At 41.3% G+C, this 20,716-nt stretch overlaps 2 protein-coding genes across 2 annotated transcripts; both read right to left on the minus strand.

Moving 5' to 3' along the window:
* Positions 1 to 1,279: 1,279 nt before the first annotated feature.
* LOC123998946 (C-C motif chemokine 21-like) lies at positions 1,280 to 7,767 on the minus strand. Its single transcript, XM_046304208.1, has 5 exons — positions 3,466 to 7,767; positions 2,586 to 2,715; positions 2,128 to 2,275; positions 1,810 to 1,888; positions 1,280 to 1,662 (listed from the first exon to the last, which is right to left on the minus strand). Exons 1-4 carry the CDS (start codon positions 3,527 to 3,529, stop codon positions 1,850 to 1,852), a joined length of 381 nt encoding a protein of 126 aa, XP_046160164.1. The 5' UTR covers positions 3,530 to 7,767; the 3' UTR covers positions 1,280 to 1,662; positions 1,810 to 1,849.
* A 150-nt stretch (positions 7,768 to 7,917) lies between these two features.
* pole4 (polymerase (DNA-directed), epsilon 4, accessory subunit) lies at positions 7,918 to 20,560 on the minus strand. Its single transcript, XM_046304200.1, has 4 exons — positions 20,087 to 20,560; positions 11,590 to 11,674; positions 10,905 to 10,946; positions 7,918 to 8,220 (listed from the first exon to the last, which is right to left on the minus strand). The coding sequence occupies exons 1-4, from the start codon at positions 20,336 to 20,338 to the stop codon at positions 8,204 to 8,206; spliced, it is 396 nt and encodes a 131-aa protein (XP_046160156.1). The 5' UTR covers positions 20,339 to 20,560; the 3' UTR covers positions 7,918 to 8,203.
* Between the last annotated feature and the right edge of the window lie 156 nt (positions 20,561 to 20,716).

Genomic DNA, 20,716 nt, shown 5'->3' on the forward strand with positions numbered 1-20,716 from the left:
TATCTCACAGGTGTCGACGGATCTGTACAGTAAAACCATTTAAAGCATCATTATCCTTCCTTCTAAAATCATTGACAGCTGGCACCATTGACTTATGACATCAATATGTGTCTTAAAATAAAGAAATATTATTTTGGAAGAATATCTGTCAAATAATTTGCATACAGGGAGGGACCAGGAAATCAGGTCACAATCCAAACACAGTGGAGGGATAAGAGACACACTTTACTACCATGTGTAGAGGCATATCTGAAAACGTGGGCACAATCAGAATGTGGACAAGATCAGGACCAAGGATGCATGTTAGCGTCAGGTATTAACGAGTCTATTCAGACAGCAAGAGATTCTCCAGGAGATTCCTGTTCTGTAGCTCAGTTGGTAGAGCATGGCGCTTGTAACGCCAGGGTAGTGGGTTCGATCCCCGGGACCACCCATACATAGAATGTATGCACACGTGACTGTAAGTCGCTTTGGATAAAAGCGTCTGCTAAATGGCATATATTATTATTTATCTGAGGAGATTGTGTAAAAGCATGGCTGTATTCTTAACACGCAGAAAATGGCTACCCCTGGTGGAGAATCTCCTGTTTTTGTCCCTGATTCACCATGGACTCTTACTCCGACCAGTCTAAACTGCAGTACTGAACACCTGCGGTGCATTCCAGCTGGCTTCACACTTACAGTACTGCCTCTCATTGAGTAAAGCCTCCACATTTTTGCCAGTTATGTGGTCTAAACCTCTAGGTAGTGATATGGTGTCAAACTTTCTTTGTTGAAATTAATAAACTGTCAAATGGAATGCCAGAGCAGCTTTGGGCATCTCAAAAAGTGTTGAGTCAGAAGCTCAATGCTATGGGAAGCATTAATCACCTTTTATCTGGGGGTGAAGATGCTTGGCACCTCAACATCAAAGTGTATCCACCCAGACATAGTAAACAGAAGCAGCGTGTGGTTTCAGCCAGAGGGGAACCAACACGGCCTCTCCGGGCAACTCAGTTTTGTTCCAAACTATTAATACAGCAGTTATTCTGCTTGTTTTATACCAGTACCTTTGAGAACTGTACCTATAAGAGACATCATAGGGTAACCTACTTTAACCAATGTATACAAAACAATATCAATATTTAGGTGTTCCTAATGTTTGGTATAGTCTTTACTATCTCTTCAATAAAGCAAAACAATTACAAAAATGTACCTTAAAAAAAGTAAAGAACCCACTGACCTATAATATAGATTTTTGAAGAAAGAGCCTATGCGGCAATAAGACACAACGAGGAGGAAAATCTAACTCTTTCAGGTTAATTTATTTATAAAGGATCCTCTGAAGATGTGTTTCAACATACAGTGCATTTTCTAAATGACATTGTGTTTCAGGCGAGAACAAGCCGTCTATGTAGTTGAACAGCCATACATAGATGGTGAACACCGGTTTCTCGGAATAAAGAGTAATCACAAATACTTGGCAAATACTTTGGCATAGTTAGCGACAGTGTGTAAAAGACATTTAGCTATATATCAAAACCTCTCAGGGACTCCGCAATGTATGGCGATGACAGCTCAGCCACTACACACTCCCAGCCAGATAGATAGTGACACGAGACGACTGGAGAGTCAGCAAGCTTGGCCGAGTTAGGATGAGAAGCCGCTGGAAGTTTACTTGGCCTGCAATGACAAGAGAGACAGTTCAGTTCAATACATCTTTATTGTCCCCAAAGGGCAATTTAAGTGCAGCATAAATGTCAGACACTAAGTTTATGTGGAGAAAATACAGTACAATATTGCTGGAGTAAAATGATAAACAGCTGTCACCTATGACAATAATTTTCCTTCTGTGGTAGCAACCTCACACTCATTCCACATGGAGGGCATCCCACCCATCCTTCTTATCCTGAGAGAGAAAAGTGTGGAAAATCATTGACTATGGTGACATAATCAGGGAGAACAGCACAATTTTCAAGAATGCTACATTACCCCTCTCTCTAATAAAGCCATTTGGGTGTACAGGCTGGATTTAATCTCTCCCACCATAGGAATGTTTATGTAGTATTTTAAAGTAGTATACGTAACTGCAATGTGCGTTAGATTAAATTGAGCCCTATGTGTATAAACAAGGTGCATATTTCCCACCTCTGACATGACTGGCAGGTTGCCATGAGGGTGGAGCCACATGGTCCTATGTGCTTTGGTCCTCTGTCTCTGGAGCAGCTTCCTCAGTAACCTCTTGACCCTTCTATCTCTGGGGTCAGCACACTTCACCGCCTTCTTGGTGTACAGTCTGCAGCCACAACAGATAAAGAACATTCACCAAGCCAACTTTTCAAATGAAACATACTGAACACACTATAGATATGGAGCATGGTTTCAAGAAAGCCTTCTCTGAACCAAAGCTTCAACAAAGTTGGCTAGCGAGGCATCTTTTCTTTATATGTCTTGTTATTCTCACATATTTCCTTCCTCACATCCCCGGCAATTATAGTAGAATCTGAGCCATAACAACATGACCTGGATAGATGACAATGCCTCACATCTCTGAGAGAAATATTTTATATGTCTGCAGGTTGCTTGGAGATAGTTGGAATACTTGCATGATAGCTTGTATGCTGCAGTCTGGCCCCTCCGTCTGCACTTCAAACCTCAGCACGTCTTTGGTGCGCACATTCCCCTGGGAGTACTGCATACAGCACTGAACGTCTCTCTGCATCTGTACCCCATCACCTGAGAGAGGGAGGAAGTGAGGGGGAGAGAGACATACCCTTATGTCAGACTCGTCACAGCACACTGACAGTATATAAAAGCTGATTGCTATTGGCTCATAAGGAGGGTTGTTATGATACATATGAGCTCAAATAGCAAATGTTTTTGTAGGAATGCAAGACATTTCATTGCACTGTTCTATACAGTATAGTTGGACTATGCAAGGTTAATATGTAATGGTTGCTCTTGTTGACAGGATATGTAATATTGTCAGGAGTATTGCACACCCCCTATACACACAAGAATGCCAGAGGAATTATCTAGATCATCCCATGTTCCCCAACAATGTACTGTTATGCCAGTGGCACTGTGACTACATGACTACAAGCCTTTTCATCCAATCAGAGTGAATAAACACAGTAACATTAGCCGAGATAACAGTTACCATATGCATGTCATATAAAAGCTGCTCTGAACCTTGTCATATATTATCATTGACATCATCGATCACTTTTTCCCATGAAAGTCTGAGTTATTCAGTTAGCTTGTTATTAGCATTCAAGGTTTTGATGTGAAATCATTTGTCTTCCTGCATTCTAGCCCTCTGTTTACATCCATGGCTCTCCCTGCTGCTGCTCCAGTATTGGCTCTATTCCCCTCTCCTCCCTCTCTCCTCTAGCTTCATCTCCTTCGCCATCACTTCCATGCTAAACTAAATCCCAGCAGGGTGCATACTGCAGACAGTCTAGTGTAGGTGTTATTGTGTCTTACCTTCCACTGCGTCCAGGAGAACGACAGTCAGAGAAATAACAGTCACAGTCTGCAGCAGAAACATGGTGAGTCTGACAGGGAAGTTCTCCGCTGTATTACCTTCCCCTCTATTGCCGTGTCTCTTATATTCCTCCCTCCCTCCTGCTCACACTCTCCCTCAAACACACACACTCTCCCTCTCTCTCCCCTCCCTCATCCTCCAGTGCCCCACTCACTGTGTTCATTTCTGTCTTTCCCACTCTTCAAAAGGTGCTTTCCAAAGCTCTTAAAATAATTCAGATTTCTGAGATTCTCTAATGCAGTCATGAAAAGTGATCTACCTTGTTGTAGGTGTGACCCACTGCTAAATCAAATCAAATCATCAAATCAAATTTTATTTGTCACATACACATGGTTAGCAGATGTTAATGTGAGTGTAGCGAAATGCTTGTGCTTCTAGTTCCGACAATTCTAGAGCACAATACATCAGTGGGGGCTGCTGAGGGGAGGATGGCTCATAATAATGTCTGTAACGGAGCTAATGGAATGGTATCAAACACCTGGAAACCATGTGTTTGATGTGTTGATACCATTCCACCTAATCCGCTCCAGTCATTACCACGAGCCCCTCCTCCCCAATTAAGGTGCCACCAAACTCCTGTGCAATACAGGGAACACCACACAGCCTGTGATACACTACTTATAAGACAAATGTTACAGTGTACTGCACAGGAGGTTGGTGGCTCCTTAATTGGGGAGGAGGGCTCGTGGTAGTGGCTGGAACAGAACAGAATCATATCAAACACAAACACATGGATTCCATGTGTTATCTGACATTCCATTTGTGCCGTTCCAGCCATTATTATGAGCCGTCCTCCCCTCATCAGCCTCCACTGGTGTCCTGTAATACATTAATGTGGTTTTTATCCATGCAAATGACTAAGGCATCAGTATTACCGACATGGTTCAAAATGCAAGAAGGTTACATGCAGCCTGTTTCCAAAACCAACCACCACCGTACGCTTGAAGGCTTTAGCTTATCTGTGGTTCAAGCATCAACAATTCACATTATTAAAGAGTGAGTTGAACCAACAGCAGCAGGGTGTGATTACCAGGAGAAAACACAAGTATCTGCTCCTGTTATGATTTTCATTTAAACTAAATATGTTAAAAACAGATGTCAATAGTCAGACGATGACATAAAATGGCAACCAGCTCTCTACCATTAGACAGATCACAAGATTATGAGAAATATTGAAAACAGGAGCTGATCTGCCAGACGAATGTACATTATATCTTCGATATTTCATAGTCTCAACTGTGACAGACTTTGTATAGAAGCGATTCTAACATTCTCAATACAACACCTAACAACCTTGTCAAGAGGTTTGGAACCTCTCTTGGTTTAATGGCAAAGGTCTTGGACTGACAAATGCAAGTCCCAGAAGGCTAACCCATGAATTTACAACATTTGGTGTCAGAAATGGGCATCCAAAGTGTAATAGCAAAAGTTGGCAAGTGCATTACTTAATTGCCTTTAGGACCAGAGTGGGACAAGCCCCCAAATTCACAACTATAACTAAATAATAAAATGTCAAATATAAAATGGCTTATGTTAGAGGAAATGGATACCAAGTTAACACTGGTTGGCGTTTGAGGATTGAATGACCTGGAGACCCAGAGTGGTGGCTTTGGGAAGAGACCGTTTGCTTTGGCAGGTTGGGTGTCATTAGAACCCAGCTGATGCTCCCTACGATGTCAGAAACCTCCCTTCTAACAAAGCAATGAAACTATTGCAGAATTACAGCCCGTTCTCTAATGCCTTTGGTATTCAATTAAATAAACAAGGTTGAAAAAGGAAGTGGAAGGAATGCTATAAAAATATTTTATACATAAAATATACACAAAGTTAAAACTGAACAAATGAAATAAAACTCTTGTCTGAAAAACAAACAAAAAACTGGAGAGAAAAAACAACTTTTGGACAAGAAAACCCAAATAACCTTTTGGACTGGAAAACCCAAATAACATTAGTCTTTTCATTTTGAGACTGAATACCTACTGTTTAATGTACCTTAGAATAAATGCTTCCAGTGAATACAAGGAAGTGTTAAGCTATTAACTACTGTAACGTTAAGACACTTCATATCTTGTTTTGTATCTTACAGCAGTAGCTACTGGAAATGTATTGTTCTATATAATTATGTAGTGTACAAAGGAATAATACACACCTGGAGAGAATTCCAAATTCAATGAATAGTCAACATGGTAAAACACACCGCCAATGAATACAGGACAAATTATGCTTTAAATCCCTGCTGAATGATGGGATTTAGGTAGTGGCATTTATTAAGATGACAAGGCCACAGTTTAATCCCTACTGTGTGCATACCTGAGCCCTGGAAGTGAAACTATGCAGTCTGTTGAGGGGTGTGGAGGGGGCAAGAATTCAACCCTTAAGAAATTAGGTTTGGAATCTTTCAGCTGCAAAAACATACCTTCCCCATTACTCCAGTCTGCTCCTGAGCCAAACACATTTTATACATATCTTTGGGGCGATTAATAGATCATTGTAAAAGTATTCAGAAGACCACAAGTGACTGTAAATCCACCTATGAAGTCATGGACTAAACCAGTGTTCCTCTGAGGAGGTAGAGAGCCGGAGGAGGGATAAGTATGTCCTGGAGATGTTGTAGGGCAAGGATAACTATACCTGTGGTCCAGGCCAGGGCTGTTTAACCCAAAATAGTGTTATTAACTAGGCAAGTCAGTTAAGAACAAATTGTTATTTACAATGGCGGCCTAGGAACATTGGGTTAACTGCCTTGTTCAGGGGCAGAACGACAGATTTTGACCTTGTCAGCTCGATCTAGTGTTAAGTTTCAGGGGGCATATCTTTGTCCAATTTTGAGATGCATAATTTATCAAGCACATAACATTTGGTATGGAATGTCTGGAACTGTGTGAATAAATAGGTGATTATAGTCCATTTTAGGACATGCTCTTCTCTACAACTTCCTGAAGATTGATTCTGATCTTGTGAAAAATCCCCAAAAAGTTGGGGATGTTTTAACTTAGGGAATAGTAGACTTTAGAAAAGATAAATCAAGTCACATTCTATATATGCTCATGTGTCATTTAAAACAGGTGTAAAACACTTCTTCCTGGTTACATAATGAATGATTGAATGGACTTATCTTGACATAAGTCTAGGTGGAACCATCTTACTTTATATGAGAATTTCCTTATTTATTGTGGCAAATAAAATGACGTCCATCCATGCAACATGTGATGATATTTTATTATAGCCAGGGCACTAGATGTTCTATGCTGCCTGGCATTCTTCCGGTGGGAGTAGACTGGAACCCTTTGAGGGAGTCCTCAAACTAACATCTATGGTTCACACAAGATTGTATTTATATACTGTAACACTAAACCTGAACGTGTTTGGTTAAACATAGAAATCAATTATTTAAAATCATTGCAACACTCAATGGTCTTGACAGTGCTCATGTGGAGAAACACTTTTCCAAAACGGATGTGTCCATCAAAAACTGCAAAAATAAAAACAGGTAGGGGACCTTGTAATAAATAATCCTCCCAATTTTACTGGTGCTAGGAAATAAATGACAATGACATTAAATGACTGAAAGTTCTCAGAAATACTGAAAAGTAACCAAGGGATGAGTTACACCCATCAGATTTGATATATGTTTAATGAAGTGTGCAATTGTTCATTAGAAATCATTTGGGAATCAAATATATTGTTCCTCAGCAATATAATTCATGGCAGGTGGGCTAAACTGCACTCAACCCACTATTCTGTTTATACACTAAAGCAGAACCTATTCAGGAATGCACAAGGAGCACCTAAGATGTTGTGTATTTTTTGTCCAGCCTTGATTTCCTCCAGATACATTTCATTTGCCATAGCTCCAGACCACCAGCACAGACACTTTCCCCAGCATGTGCGTCTGTCCTGGCGTGAGCCATCGTAATCTTCAGAAAAGCTCATATTATGCTTTTTTGATTATGGACCTGTCCTGCAGCTCAAGTCCCTCTCTCTGGCCCGATAGTTTATAGAAACAGCAAAACAAACAGGATATAATGGTATGATACGTAAATATAGTCTCTAAGCTTGGAACCTGCAGACAGAGTAATAGATATTAGGAAAGGAAATGCCCAACGTCTTACCCCTTAGTCCGCAAAATATAGACCTGGTCATTTGCTAGACCCCCTGTAAAGCATTGTGTCTGCTAGAGGTTTTAAATGATTTTGGCTGGATAGAATTTGATGTATCGTACTTTCCATTTTATTAAAATGTTAAGTCTATATTTTCCTCACATTGGAAACTGGCACAGTGTAGTTGTTGCCTAAACAGCTGGACACTACAGAACACTAAATGAAGATGGATGCATTTCTTTAGAAAATAAATTACACTTCCCAATAAAGCTTTCTTGATTAAAACGACAATTTTTTGATTTACAAACATTTGTATGATTTATTTCAACACACCTCACATTACTTACAAAAACAAAAAAAAGTCAGATTCCTTGCATACAAGACTAATTGAAGGAGGATCATCAATGATGTCAGTATATACTGTACATGTTCAGGAAGGGAACTCCTTGCAACCAGTACCTAAACCTTCTCAAATATGTAATTACCAACTCAGTGATGTCACTTCAAAAGCAAGACAGGTCAGTCTGGTTTCCAAATGCCTCTGATCTTTGAACTGCCTTCTTTCTTCTGCGAGTGTCTAGGCATCTAGAGTACCTTTAAAGAGAACATAGAAAAACAAAATATTGTCAACCATACTATACAAATCTATTATTAATATATACTACCGTTCAAAAGTTTGGGGTCACATAGAAATGTCCTTGTTTTTGAAAGAAAAGCTTTTTTTAACCATTAAAATAACATCAAATTGATCAGAAATACAGTGTAGACATTGTTCATGTTGTAAATGACTATTGTAGCTGGAAACGGCTGATTTTTAATAGAATATCTACATAGGCGAACGGAGTTCCATTATCAGCAACCATCACTACTGTGTTCAAATGGCACGTTGTGTTATTTTTTTATTTTTTTTATTTCACCTTTATTTAACCAGGTAGGCAAGTTGAGAACAAGTTCTCATTTACAATTGCGACCTGGCCAAGATAAAGCAAAGCAGTTCGACAGATATAACGACACAGAGTTACACATGGAGTAAAACAAACATACAGTCAATAATACAGTATAAACAAGTCTATATACAATGTGAGCAAATTAGGTGAGAAAGGAGGTAAAGGCAAAAAAGGCCATGGTGGCAAAGTAAATACAATATAGCAAGTAAAACACTGGAATGGTAGTTTTGCAATGGAAGAATGTGCAAAGTAGAAATAAAAAATAATGGGGTGCAAAGGAGCAAAATAAATAAATAAATAAAATACAGTTGGGAAAGAGATAGTTGTTTGGGCTAAATTATAGGTGGGCTAATTACAGGTGCTCTGATAGTTGGTGCTTAAAGCTAGTGAGGGAGATAAGTGTTTCCAGTTTCAGAGATTTTTGTAGTTCGTTCCAGTCATTGGCAGCAGAGAACTGGAAGGAGAGGTGGCCAAAGAAAGAATTGGTTTTGGGGGTGACTAGAGAGATATACCTGCTGGAGCGTGTGCTACAGGTGGGAGATGCTATGGTGACCAGCGAGCTGAGATAAGGGGGGACTTTACCTAGCAGGGTCTTGTAGATGACATGGAGCCAGTGGGTTTGGCGACGAGTATGAAGCGAGGGCCAGCCAACGAGAGCGTACAGGTCGCAATGGTGGGTAGTATATGGGGCTTTGGTGACAAAACGGATTGCACAGTGATAGACTGCATCCAATTTGTTGAGTAGGGTATTGGAGGCTATTTTGTAAATGACATCACAGAAGTCGAGGATTGGTAGGATGGTCAGTTTTACAAGGGTGTTTGGCAACATGAGTGAAGGATGCTTTGTTGCGAAATAGGAAGCCAATTCTAGATTTAACTTTGGATTGGAGATGTTTGATATGGGTCTGGAAGGAGAGTTTACAGTCTAACCAGACACCTAAGTATTTGTAGTTGTCCACGTATTAAGTCAGAGCCGTCCAGAGTAGTGATGTTGGACAGGCGGGTAGGTGCAGGTAGCGATCGGTTGAAGAGCATGCATTTAGTTTTACTTGTATTTAAGAGCAATTGGAGGCTCTTAAGGCTCAGTACTGCCTTTTATCGATGGCGGTTATGATATCGTTTAGGACCTTGACCAGCTCGGAAACCAGATTGCATAGTGGAGAAGGTACGGTGGGATTCGAAATGGTTGGTCATCTGTTTGTTAACTTGGCTTTCGAAGATTTTAGAAAGGCAGGGAGGATGGATATAAGTCTATAACAGTGTGGGTCTAGAGTGTCTCCCCCTTTAAAGAGGGGGATGACCACGGCAGCTTTCCAATTTTTGGGAATCTCGGATGATACGAAATAGGTTGAACAGGGGTTGCAACCATTTCGGCAGATCATTTTAGAAAGAGGGGGTCCAGATTGTCTAGCCCAGCTGATTTGTAGGGATCCAGATTTTGCAGCAGGACAATGACCCAAAGCACCGCTCCAAACTATGCAAGAACTATTTAATTTCATTGTTCTTTTCTCAACCATCTACACACAATACCCCATAATGTAACACAATATCAGGAAGGCATTCCTAATGTTTTGTACACAGTGTGATAGACACTGTCTGTGTGTGTGTCTATCACACCGTGAACAAAACATTGAGAACACATGCTCTTTCCATGACAAAGACTGACCAGGTGAAACCTATGATCCCTTATTGTAGATGAAGATGATGATTTAGCCTTGAGACATGGGTTGTGTATGTGTGCCATTCGGGGGGGAATGGACAAGACAAAATATTTAGGTGCCTTTGAACAGGGTACGGTATTAGGTGCCAGGCACACTGGTTTGAGTGCTTCAAGAACTGCAACGCTGCTGGGTTTTTCACACTCAACAGCTTCCCGTATGTATCAAGAATGCTTCACAACCCAATGACATCCAGCCAACTTGACAACTGTGGGAAGCATTGGTGTCAACATGGGCCAGCATCCCTGTGGAACGCTTACGACACCTTGTAGAGTCCATGCCCTGACGAATTGAGTCTGTTCTGAGGGCAAAAGGGGGTGCAACTCAATATTAAGGTCTTCCAAATATTTTATTATTTGTATTGTATTTGCAAGATATTCTACTGCACCTTTGGAGCTAGTAGCATAAGTATTTTGCTGCACCTGCTACAACACCTGCAAATGTGTACGTGACCCATACACTTATTTTTAATTTATTACTGATTCAGTACAGCCAATGAATCAGGCAAATGCATCACAGCAGGATCATCCGATTACAAAAAATCTATTATCAATAAAACATGGTAGAGGTTTAGTAAAGAAGCATCCTTGGAAGAGAATGGAAGAGAACTTACCTTCCAGAAAAGCAAACTCATCTATGGCCTCGATTGCATTGTCTGTTAGTGGAAAAAACAAAAACAATAGTTAGGAACAACTAGTCAAAGGCTAGCCCAGGGGTAGGCTAGCCCAGGGGTAGGCAACCCTGTTTCTGGAGTGCCGCTGGTACTTTGATCAGTTTGGCAACTGCCTAAATTCAACACACCTGGTCTTCTAGGTCGGTTAAATCAAAAACTAGGGTTGCCTACCTCTGGTCTAGCCTAAGTGGCCACCATTCCTGGTCTTGTAGAGTTAGGCCTATACCTGATTTAACTTACCACGGTCTTAGTGTTGAGGAAGAACAAAAGCCTGCACACCAACTCAAATACAGTTTTTCTGTACACACTTTTGCTGTAGCCCCAGATAAACACCTGATTCCTCTTGTCAATGAATCATCAAGCCCTCAATGAGATGAGGTGTGTGTCCTAGAATAAAAGTGTTTATTGTTGGTGGGAGTTGGTGTGCAGGCTTTTGTTCTACCTCAACACTAAGACCTCGATCAGTTGAAGCAGGTATAGGCCTAATACGTGTTTAGTACTGGGATGGAACAGGGTCTGCAAACCCTGTGGCTCTCCAGAACCAGGGGTTGGTGACCATTACACTAAGCATATGGTCTATAGGATCAATGTTTGGTCTACAACATGTCCACTTGACATTACTAACCTAAATCTTTCCTCTGCAAAGTTTTCCTCTTTCCTTGCTGGGCATACACCAGGGCATCTTTGGCAATCATCTCAACAAAGAGTTCCTGGAAGACATGAACTAAAGTTTAGTATACAGTGAGTAGCATCCAGGGATGTAGTTCTGCCGGAGCGCAAAGGAGCGGCGCTCCCTCACTTTTCAATTTTAGAATACATGGAGCTGGTAAAACTACTTCTGGAAAATTCATTCTAATGATTTCTAAATCAAATTATATTTAATTACCACTAAAATTCCATTAAAAATTATAGGATGACAAACCAAATAAATATGTATAGCAGCCTAGAGGTAAATGGTGGTTTCTTCCCTGTCTTATCTCTGGCAGTGGCTAGAATGATTAACTATAGGCTTGTGTGTGTGCACTGCGGAGACCTGTAGGAGGCTTGACCACTTTGGCCAATTACAACTCTGAAAAAAAGTCAAGTCACTGTGCGTCTGCCTTGATGTTCATAAAACTCCACGATCCCCCTCTTGTGCAGTGGAACCCAGAACAATGTGTGATCACTTGTTTACAGAGACAGCGTCCTGCCGAGGACACCCAAACCAGTAGCAACCGCAAAGCTCAAGGAGCCTGACCCTCTCTGGAAGTTGCTGAATAATTGCTTGGCTATTGGTTGAGACATAGGGCCTGTTCTAGCTTGGTATGTCAAGATGGGCAATTGGAAATGTGAATTGGGCCAAGTTGGAGGAAATAATGCAGTTACAGAAATACAGGGGGTGGAGATCGGGGTGCCTTGGGAGAATTGGGGGGTGTGAACAACGTCTAGTATTAAGTGGTCCTTCTGTAGCTCAGTTGGTAGAGCATGGCACTTGTAACGCCAGGGTATTGGGTTCGATCCCCGGGACCACCCATACGTAGAATGTATGCACACATGACTGTAAGTCGCTTTGGATAAAAGCGTCTGCTAAATGGCATATATTATTATTATTATATATTAAGGAAATCTCAAGGTATTGCTCGCTTGAGATAGAGTATCTCATGATAAGCTGTAGACCACACTTCTACCGAGAGATGAAAACTACCGAGAGCTTTCATCTATATTAATAGCATAGCTGTCTATTTACCACCTCAAACCGATGCTGGCACTAAGACTGCACTCAACAAGCTGTATAAGGCCATAAGCAAACAAGAAAATGCTCCATCAGCATGTCACATGTGCAACCAGAGAAGAGAAAGGAGAGGGGAAAAAAGATTCCAGACCACCTTTACTCCACACACAGAGATGCATACAAAGCTCTCCCTCGCCCTCCATTTGGCAAATCTGACCATAATTCTATCCTCCAGATTCCTGCTTAGGAGCAAAAAACTAAAGCAGGAAGTACCAGTGTCTCGCTCAATACGGAAGTGGTCAGATGACACGGATGCTACACTACAGGACTGTTTTGCTAGCACTGACTGGAATATGGAATATGTATACTTATTTTCCACCAAAATTTGCAAATAAATTCATTAAAAATCCTACAATGTGATTTTCTGGATTTTTCCCCCTCATTTTGTCTGTCATAGTTGAAGTGTACCTATGATGAAAATTACAGGCCTCGCTCATGTTTTTAAGTGGGAGAACTTGCACAATTGGTGGCTGACTAAATACTTTTTTGCCCCACTGTATATACTAGGCAGTGTCAGAGGAAGGCCCAAACATGCATTTCACACTAAGGTGAATATCTGTTATATTCAGCACGTGACAAATAACATTTGATTTGAAGTAGACAAGGATGGGAAAAGGGTGAGGAATCCTGGGAGGATTCCAGGGAGTAGTTGATTTGTGCCAGCACATAGTGATAGGCCAACAAGTAATTTATGCATTAGTAAGGTTGGCTTCTTAGCGTTTATAGCAATAGTTATCAACTGTATCGCAGTTATTGAATGTAAATCACAGAAAATAGATGTTGTGGTGGCAGCTGGAGACATGTATTTGGGTAGAAGAGATTTGACATCAAACTAATTACAAGGTTTGTTGAGAGGTGGTGTTCCATCCTCCCAGGACCTTAGCATGGTGTAGGAGCAGATGGGGTCAAAGTAGTGGAATTGGATAGTGTATATTTCATGAGTAAAGGTGGTGTTGTCTAGGGCTATATTTCACATTCTTAGAGGAACAGGACAAATGACGAGAATTTAATGTAGGTAGGTCATGACTGGCCTCACACTCCAGTACAATAGGTGGCGGTGTATGCTCCTAAAAGTTGAATGCGATCCACCATCCAAATCCCAAAGAAGGACTGACTTCAAGCACCCAAAGACTAGCCCGCAATTACTGTCGGCTATAGAGCCCCACAGTGGAGGGGTTGGGTTAATATAGGAGACACATTTCAGTTGAAAGCATTCAGTTGTACAACTGACTAGCTGTCCCCTTTTCATAATACCAATAAAACCATGCAGTCCACCATTTTTCCCATAGGGGATTTTAGAAACACTTCAAATAAGGGCTGTGTTTCATGACCAGCTGGCTAGAGCGTTTACAGAGGTCGACTGATTGTGATTTTTCAACTCCGATACCGATTATTGGATGACCAAAAAAAGCAGATGCCGATTAATGTATTTATTTTTTGTAATAATGCCAATTACAACAATACTGAATTAACACTTATTTCAACTTAATTTAATACATTAATAAAATCAATTTATCCTCAAATAAATAATGAAACATGTTCAATTTGGTTTAAATAATGCAAAAACAAAGTGTTGGAGAAGAAAGTAAAAGTGCAATATGTGCCATGTAAGAAAGCTAATATTTAAGTAAGTTTCTTGCTCAGATCATGAGAACATTTGAAAGCTGGTGGTTTCTTTTAACATGAGTCTTCAATATTCCCAGGTAAAGAAGTTTTAGGTTGTAGTTATTATAGGACTATTTCTCTCTATAACATTTTTATATCATTAACCTTTGACTATTGGATGTTCTTTTTTATATCATTAACCTTTTGACTATTGGGACAGATGTTCTTATAGGCACTTTAGTAGGTGGGGTTTTGCCAGTGTGAACGTGAGGGAGTTTGTTCCACCATTGGGGGCCAGGGCAGCGAACAGTTTTGACTGGGCTGAGCGGGAGCTGCTTTCCGTATTGCCAGTGTAACCTCTCCTCGCTCCTACCTGGGCTCTAACCAGGAACACAACGACAACAGCCACCCTCAAAGCTGTGTTACCCATGCAGAGCAAGGGGAACAACCACTCCAAGTCTCAGAGCGAGTGACGTTTCAAACGCCATTAGCGCGCACCCCGCTAACTAGCTAGCCATTTCACATCAGTTACACCAGCCTAATCTCGGGATTTGATAGGCTTGAAGCCATAAACAGCTGCTGGCAAACGCACGAAAGTGCTGTTTGAATGAATGCTTACGAGCCTGCTGCTGCCTACCACCGCTCATTCAGACTGCTCTATCAAATCATAGACTTAGTTATAACATGATAACACACAGAAATTCGAGCCTTAGGTCATTAATATGGTCGAATCCGGAAACTATCATCTCAAAAACAAGACGTTTAATCTTTCAGTGAAATATCGAACCGTTCCATATTTTATCTAACGGGTGGCATCCATAAGTCTAAATATTCCTGTTACATTGCACAACCTTCAATGTTATGTCATAATTACGTAAAATTCTGGCAAATTAGGCGGACCAAACTGTTGCATATACACTGCCTCCGAGTGCAATGAACGCAAGAGAAGTGACAATTTCACCTGGTTAATATTGCCTGCTAACCTGGATTTCTTTTAGCTAAATATGCAGGTTTAAAAATATTTACTTCTGTGTATTGATTTTAAGAAAAGGCATTGATGTTTATGGTTAGGATCACATTGGAGCAACGATATGCACCGCATCGATTATATGCAACGCAGGACACGCTAGATAAACTAGTAATATCATCAACCACTTGTAGTTAACTAGTGATTATGATTGATTGATTGGTTTTTATAAGACAAGTTTAATGCTAGCTAGCAACTTACCTTGGCTTACTGCATTCGCGTAACAGGCAGTCTCCTCGTGGAGTGCAATGAAAGGCAGGTGGTTAGAGCATTGGACTAGTTAACTGTAAGGTTGCAAGATTGAATCCCCCGAGCTGACAAGGTACAAATCTGTCGTTCTGCCCCTGAACGAGGCAGTTAACCCACCGTTACTAGGCCGTCATTGAAAATAAGAATGTGTTCTTAACTGACTTGCCTAGTAAAATAAAGAATAAATAAAAGGTGTTAAAAATACATTAAAAAAAATTAAAATAGGCCAAATCGGTGTCCAAAAATACGGCCATTCCGATTAATCGGTCGACCTCTAACAGACATATTCAATCTCTCCCTATCCCAGTCTGCTGTCCCCACTTGCTTCAAGATGTCCACTATTGTTCCTGTACCCGAGAAAGCAAAGGTAAATATAAGGGTGTTCTTGAGCGGCTAAATGTTCTTTACCATTCGGCCATCAGATTTGCCACCAATGCTCCTTATAGGACACATCACTGCACTCTATACTCCTCTGTAAACTGGTCATCTCTGTATACCCGTCACAAGGCCCACTGGTTGATGCTTGTTTATAAAACAGTCTTAGGCCTCACTCCCCCCTATCTGAGATATCTATTGCAGCCCTCATCCTCCCCATACTTGACCTGTTCTGCCAGTCACATTCTGTTAAAGGTCCCCAAAGCACACACATCCCTGGGTCGCTCCCCTTTTCAGTTCGCTGCAGCTAGTGACTGGAACAACCTGCAACAAACACTCAAACTGGACAGGTTTATCTCCATCTCTTCATTCAAAGACTCAATCATGGACACTCTTACTGATAGTTGTGGCTGCTTTGTGTGATGTATTGTTGTCTCTACCTTCTTGCCCTTTGTTCTGTTGTCTGTGCCCAATAATGTTTGTACCATGTTGTGTTGCTGCTACCATGTTTGTGCTGCTACCATGTTGTGTTGCTGCCTTGCTATGTTGTCGTCTTAGGTCTCTCTTTATGTAGTGTTGTCATGTGTGTTTTGTCCTATATTTATCTTTTATTTTTAATCCCAGCCCCAGTAGGAGGCCTTTTGGTAGACCGTCATTGTAAATAAGAATTTGTTCTTAACTGACTTGCCTAGTTAAATAAAAAAAATATGAACTAAATTACTATCGCCACATAGCACTCACTTCTGTAATCATGAAGTGCTTTGTGAGGCTAGTTAAGTATAATATCACCTCCACCCACTTGAATTTACATACCGTCCCAATAGATCCAGACTACGCAATAGACATCACACTGAACACTGCCCAAAGAGGAATGTCTATGTAAGAATAATGTCATTGACTACAGCTCAGCCGTCAACATCATAGTACCTTCAAAGCTCATCATTAAGCTCGGAACCCTGGGTCTGAACACCGCCCTGTGCAACGGGGTCCTGGACTTCCTGACGAGCCGCCCCCAGGTGGTGAAGGTAGGAAACAACACCCCTACTACATTGATCCTCAACACAGGGGCCCCACAAGGGTGCATGCTCAGCCCCCTCCTGTACTCCCTGTTCACCCATGACTATGTGGCCATGCACACCTCCAATTCAATCATTAAGTTTGCAGATGACAACAGTAGTAGGCCTGATTAACAACAACGACGAGACAGCCTACAGGGAGAGGTGAAGGCCCTGGTGGAGTGGTGCCAGAAAAATTACCTCTCCCTCAATAAAAACAAAGGAGCTGATGGTGGATTCAGGAGACCGCAGAGGGAGCACGCTCCCATCCACGAGACCACAGTAAAGAAGGTGAAAAGCTTCAAGTTCCTCGGCGTATACGTCAATGACAATCTGAAATGGTCCACCCACACAGACAGTGTAGTGAAGAAATTTGGCTTGGTCCCTAAGACCCTCACAAACTTTCACAGATGCACCATTGAGCACAGCCTGCAAACGCTGGGCTCTCCAGATGGTGGTGCGGTCTGCCCAACATATCACCAGGGGTACACTGCCTGCCGTCCAGGACACCTGCAGCACCTGATGTCACAGTAAGGCCAAAAAGATCAAGGACATCAACCACCTGCCTGTTCACCCTGCTATCATCCAGAAATAGAGGTTAGTAAAAGGTGCATCAAAGTTGCGACTGAAAAACAGCTTCTATCTCAAGGCCATCAGACTGTTAAATAGCCATCACTAGCAGGCCTCCACCCAGTATCCTGAACTGAACTTAATCACTGTCACTAGCCGGCTACTACCCAGTTACTCAACCCTGCACCTTAGAGGCTGCTGCACTAAGTACATAGACATGGAATAACTGGTCACTTGAATAATGTTTACATACCGTTTCACTAATTTAATATCTATATACTGTTTTCTAGTCAATGCCAATCCGACATTGCTCACCCTAATATTTAAATATTTCTTATTTCCATTATTTTCCTTTAATGTGTGTGCATTGTTGTGAATTGTTAGATACTACTACACTGTTGGAGCCATGTACAAAGAATAATTTCGCTACACCCGCAATAACAACTGCTAAATACAGTGGGGCAAAAAAGTATTTAGTCAGCCACCAATTGTGCAAGTCCTCCCACTTAAAAAAGATGAGAGAGGCCTGTAATTTTCATCATACGTACACTTCAACTATGACAGACAAAATGAGAAAAAAAAAATCCTGAAAATCACATTGTAGGATTTTTAATGAATTTATTTGCAAGTGGTGAAAAATAAGTATTTGGTCAATAACAACAGTTTATCACAATACTTTGTTATATACCCTTTGTTGGCAATGACAGAGGTCAAACATTTTCTGTAAGTCTTCACAAGGTTTTCACACACTTGCTGGTATTTTGGCCCATTCCTCCATGCAGATCTCCTCTAGAGCAGTGATGTTTTGGGGCTGTTGCTGAGCAACACAGACTTTCAACTCCTAAAGATTTTCTATGGGGTTGAGATCTGGAGACTGGCTAGGCCACTCCAGGACCTTGAAATGCTTCTTACGAAGCCACTCCTTCATTGCCCCAGGCGGTGTGTTTTGGATCATTGTCATGCTGAAAGACCCAGTCACGTTTCATCTTTAATGCCCTTGCTGATGGTAGGCTTTGTTACTTTGGTCCCAACTCTCTGCAGGTCATTCACTAGGCCCCCCAGTGTGGTTCTGGGATTTTTGCTCACCGTTCTTGTGATTATTTTGACCCCACGGGGTGAGATCTTGCGTGGAGCCCCAGATTGAGGGAGATTATCAGTGGTCTTGTATGTCTTTCCTTTCCTAATAATTGCTCCCACAGTTGTTTTCTTCAAACCAAGCTGCTTACCTATTGCAGATTCAGTCTTCCCAGCCTGTTGCAGGTCTACAATTTAGTTTGTTTCTGGTGTCCTTTGACAGCTCTTTGGTCTTGGCCATAGTGGAGTTTGGAGTGTGACTGTTTGAGGTTGTGGACAGGTGTCTTTTATACTGATAACAAGTTCAAACAGGTGCCATTAATACAGGTAACGAGTGGAGGACAGAGGAGCATCTTAAAGAGGAAGTTACAGGACTGTGAGAGCCAGAAATCTTGCTTGTTTGTAGGTGACCAAATACTTATTTTCCACCATAATTTGCAAATAAATGCATTAAAAATCCTACAATGTAATTTTCTGGAATTTTTTTCCTCATTTTGTCTGTCATAGTTGAACTGTACCTATGATGAAAATTACAGGGCTCTCATCTTTTTAAGTAAGAGAACTTGCACAATTGGTGGCTGACTAAATAATTTGCCCCACTGTATATGTATGTATGTGACCAATACAATTTGATGTAGGCTTACACTGGCGTGACATTTTGATAACTATGTAAATCTCTCTCGGACAAGGTGACGTATCAATATATTCGGCTCTATTTACACTCAGATTCAAAACTGCTAATTAGCATCAAAATAGACATCATGCAAAACTACAAATCCATGCAAGCTCCACCACGTCGTCGCTAACTGATCCCTTTGCTAACAGGTATTGTGTCAATTAAAAAAAATGTGCAGAAGACAGTTCACTGAATTGTCCATTTAAACAAATGTTGCATATCTATTCCTACATCTAGCTAAGATTATAGTTAATCCAGAGAATCTTAGTTTTACCTCAATTTGGCAGTCTTGTCCAAATTAACATTGCAGTTGTAGTTCCTTATGATAGCCACATTAGCAGCAAATTAGCATTTCATTTTTGTGAGGGTAAATACATGCAAATATATTTGTTAGGAGAGATTTACACAGCTATGAAAACGTCGCGCCAGGGTAAGCCTACACGAAACACAGCCCATATTCGAAGTGTTTCCAAAACTCCCCTATGGGGAAAAATGAAAGGTGGAGAAACGATAGGAACCATTTCCCCGTTTGACCTATAGGTTTTATGGGTATTATGACATCCTGTGGTACTCAATTAACTAACTACAACTACAAGGTCCATAAATCAGCTGGCTAGCCAGTAGACGTTACATGGCATTAGTTCATGTTGACTGTAGGCTACCAAATATGAAAACAAACGATCATACTGGTAGCTACTCCACGTAATAGTTTTAACTTACTGTGGCTTTAGCTATGATAAACACAGACTCTTGACTGGCGAGGGACACGTCTGGGTCGGCTTTCATCAATGCCTTGATGCGGGATAGCGGTAACTTCGCGAGACGGTTCTGGGGAGCTCCTGCAACAGGCCCAGTTTGTTGGTTGTTCTCTCCAGCCTCGTTCCCCCGTACCTCTTCCTCGCCTTCACATCGCTCTGGGTCCGACTCTGTGGGTCCCAAGGGGGCGACAGAGACTGCAACACTTTCCGCCATTCTCTTGTAGCCACATACAGTTCGTAGCTAGCATGTGCTACTTTCCTAACGTAGAAAACGTGTTCGAATTCGAGAATCACACATTCGAATGTCCCTCCCCTTTCACTCCCGCCAACTATTCCTTGTGTGTGATTGGAGAAATGGCCGACTTCATGAGGCGACGATTGCCTCGAACGGAAGCCAAACAAAGTGTTCACAACTCCCCAGCACTCCTAAACGTTGTGAAACATTGACTACAGAACGCCCACGATGCTGAATAGAAAACATGACAGATCATGACACTAATTAAGAACTCTTATCATATCTGTTACATTCAATTGCCATCTCCATTTCTCTATTGCTGTAGAAATGTGAGCAAGTATTAATTGTTTGTAGCTA

This window comes from Oncorhynchus gorbuscha, linkage group LG02, assembly GCF_021184085.1.
Source record: "Oncorhynchus gorbuscha isolate QuinsamMale2020 ecotype Even-year linkage group LG02, OgorEven_v1.0, whole genome shotgun sequence".
NCBI classification, from domain to species: Eukaryota; Metazoa; Chordata; class Actinopteri; order Salmoniformes; family Salmonidae; genus Oncorhynchus; species Oncorhynchus gorbuscha.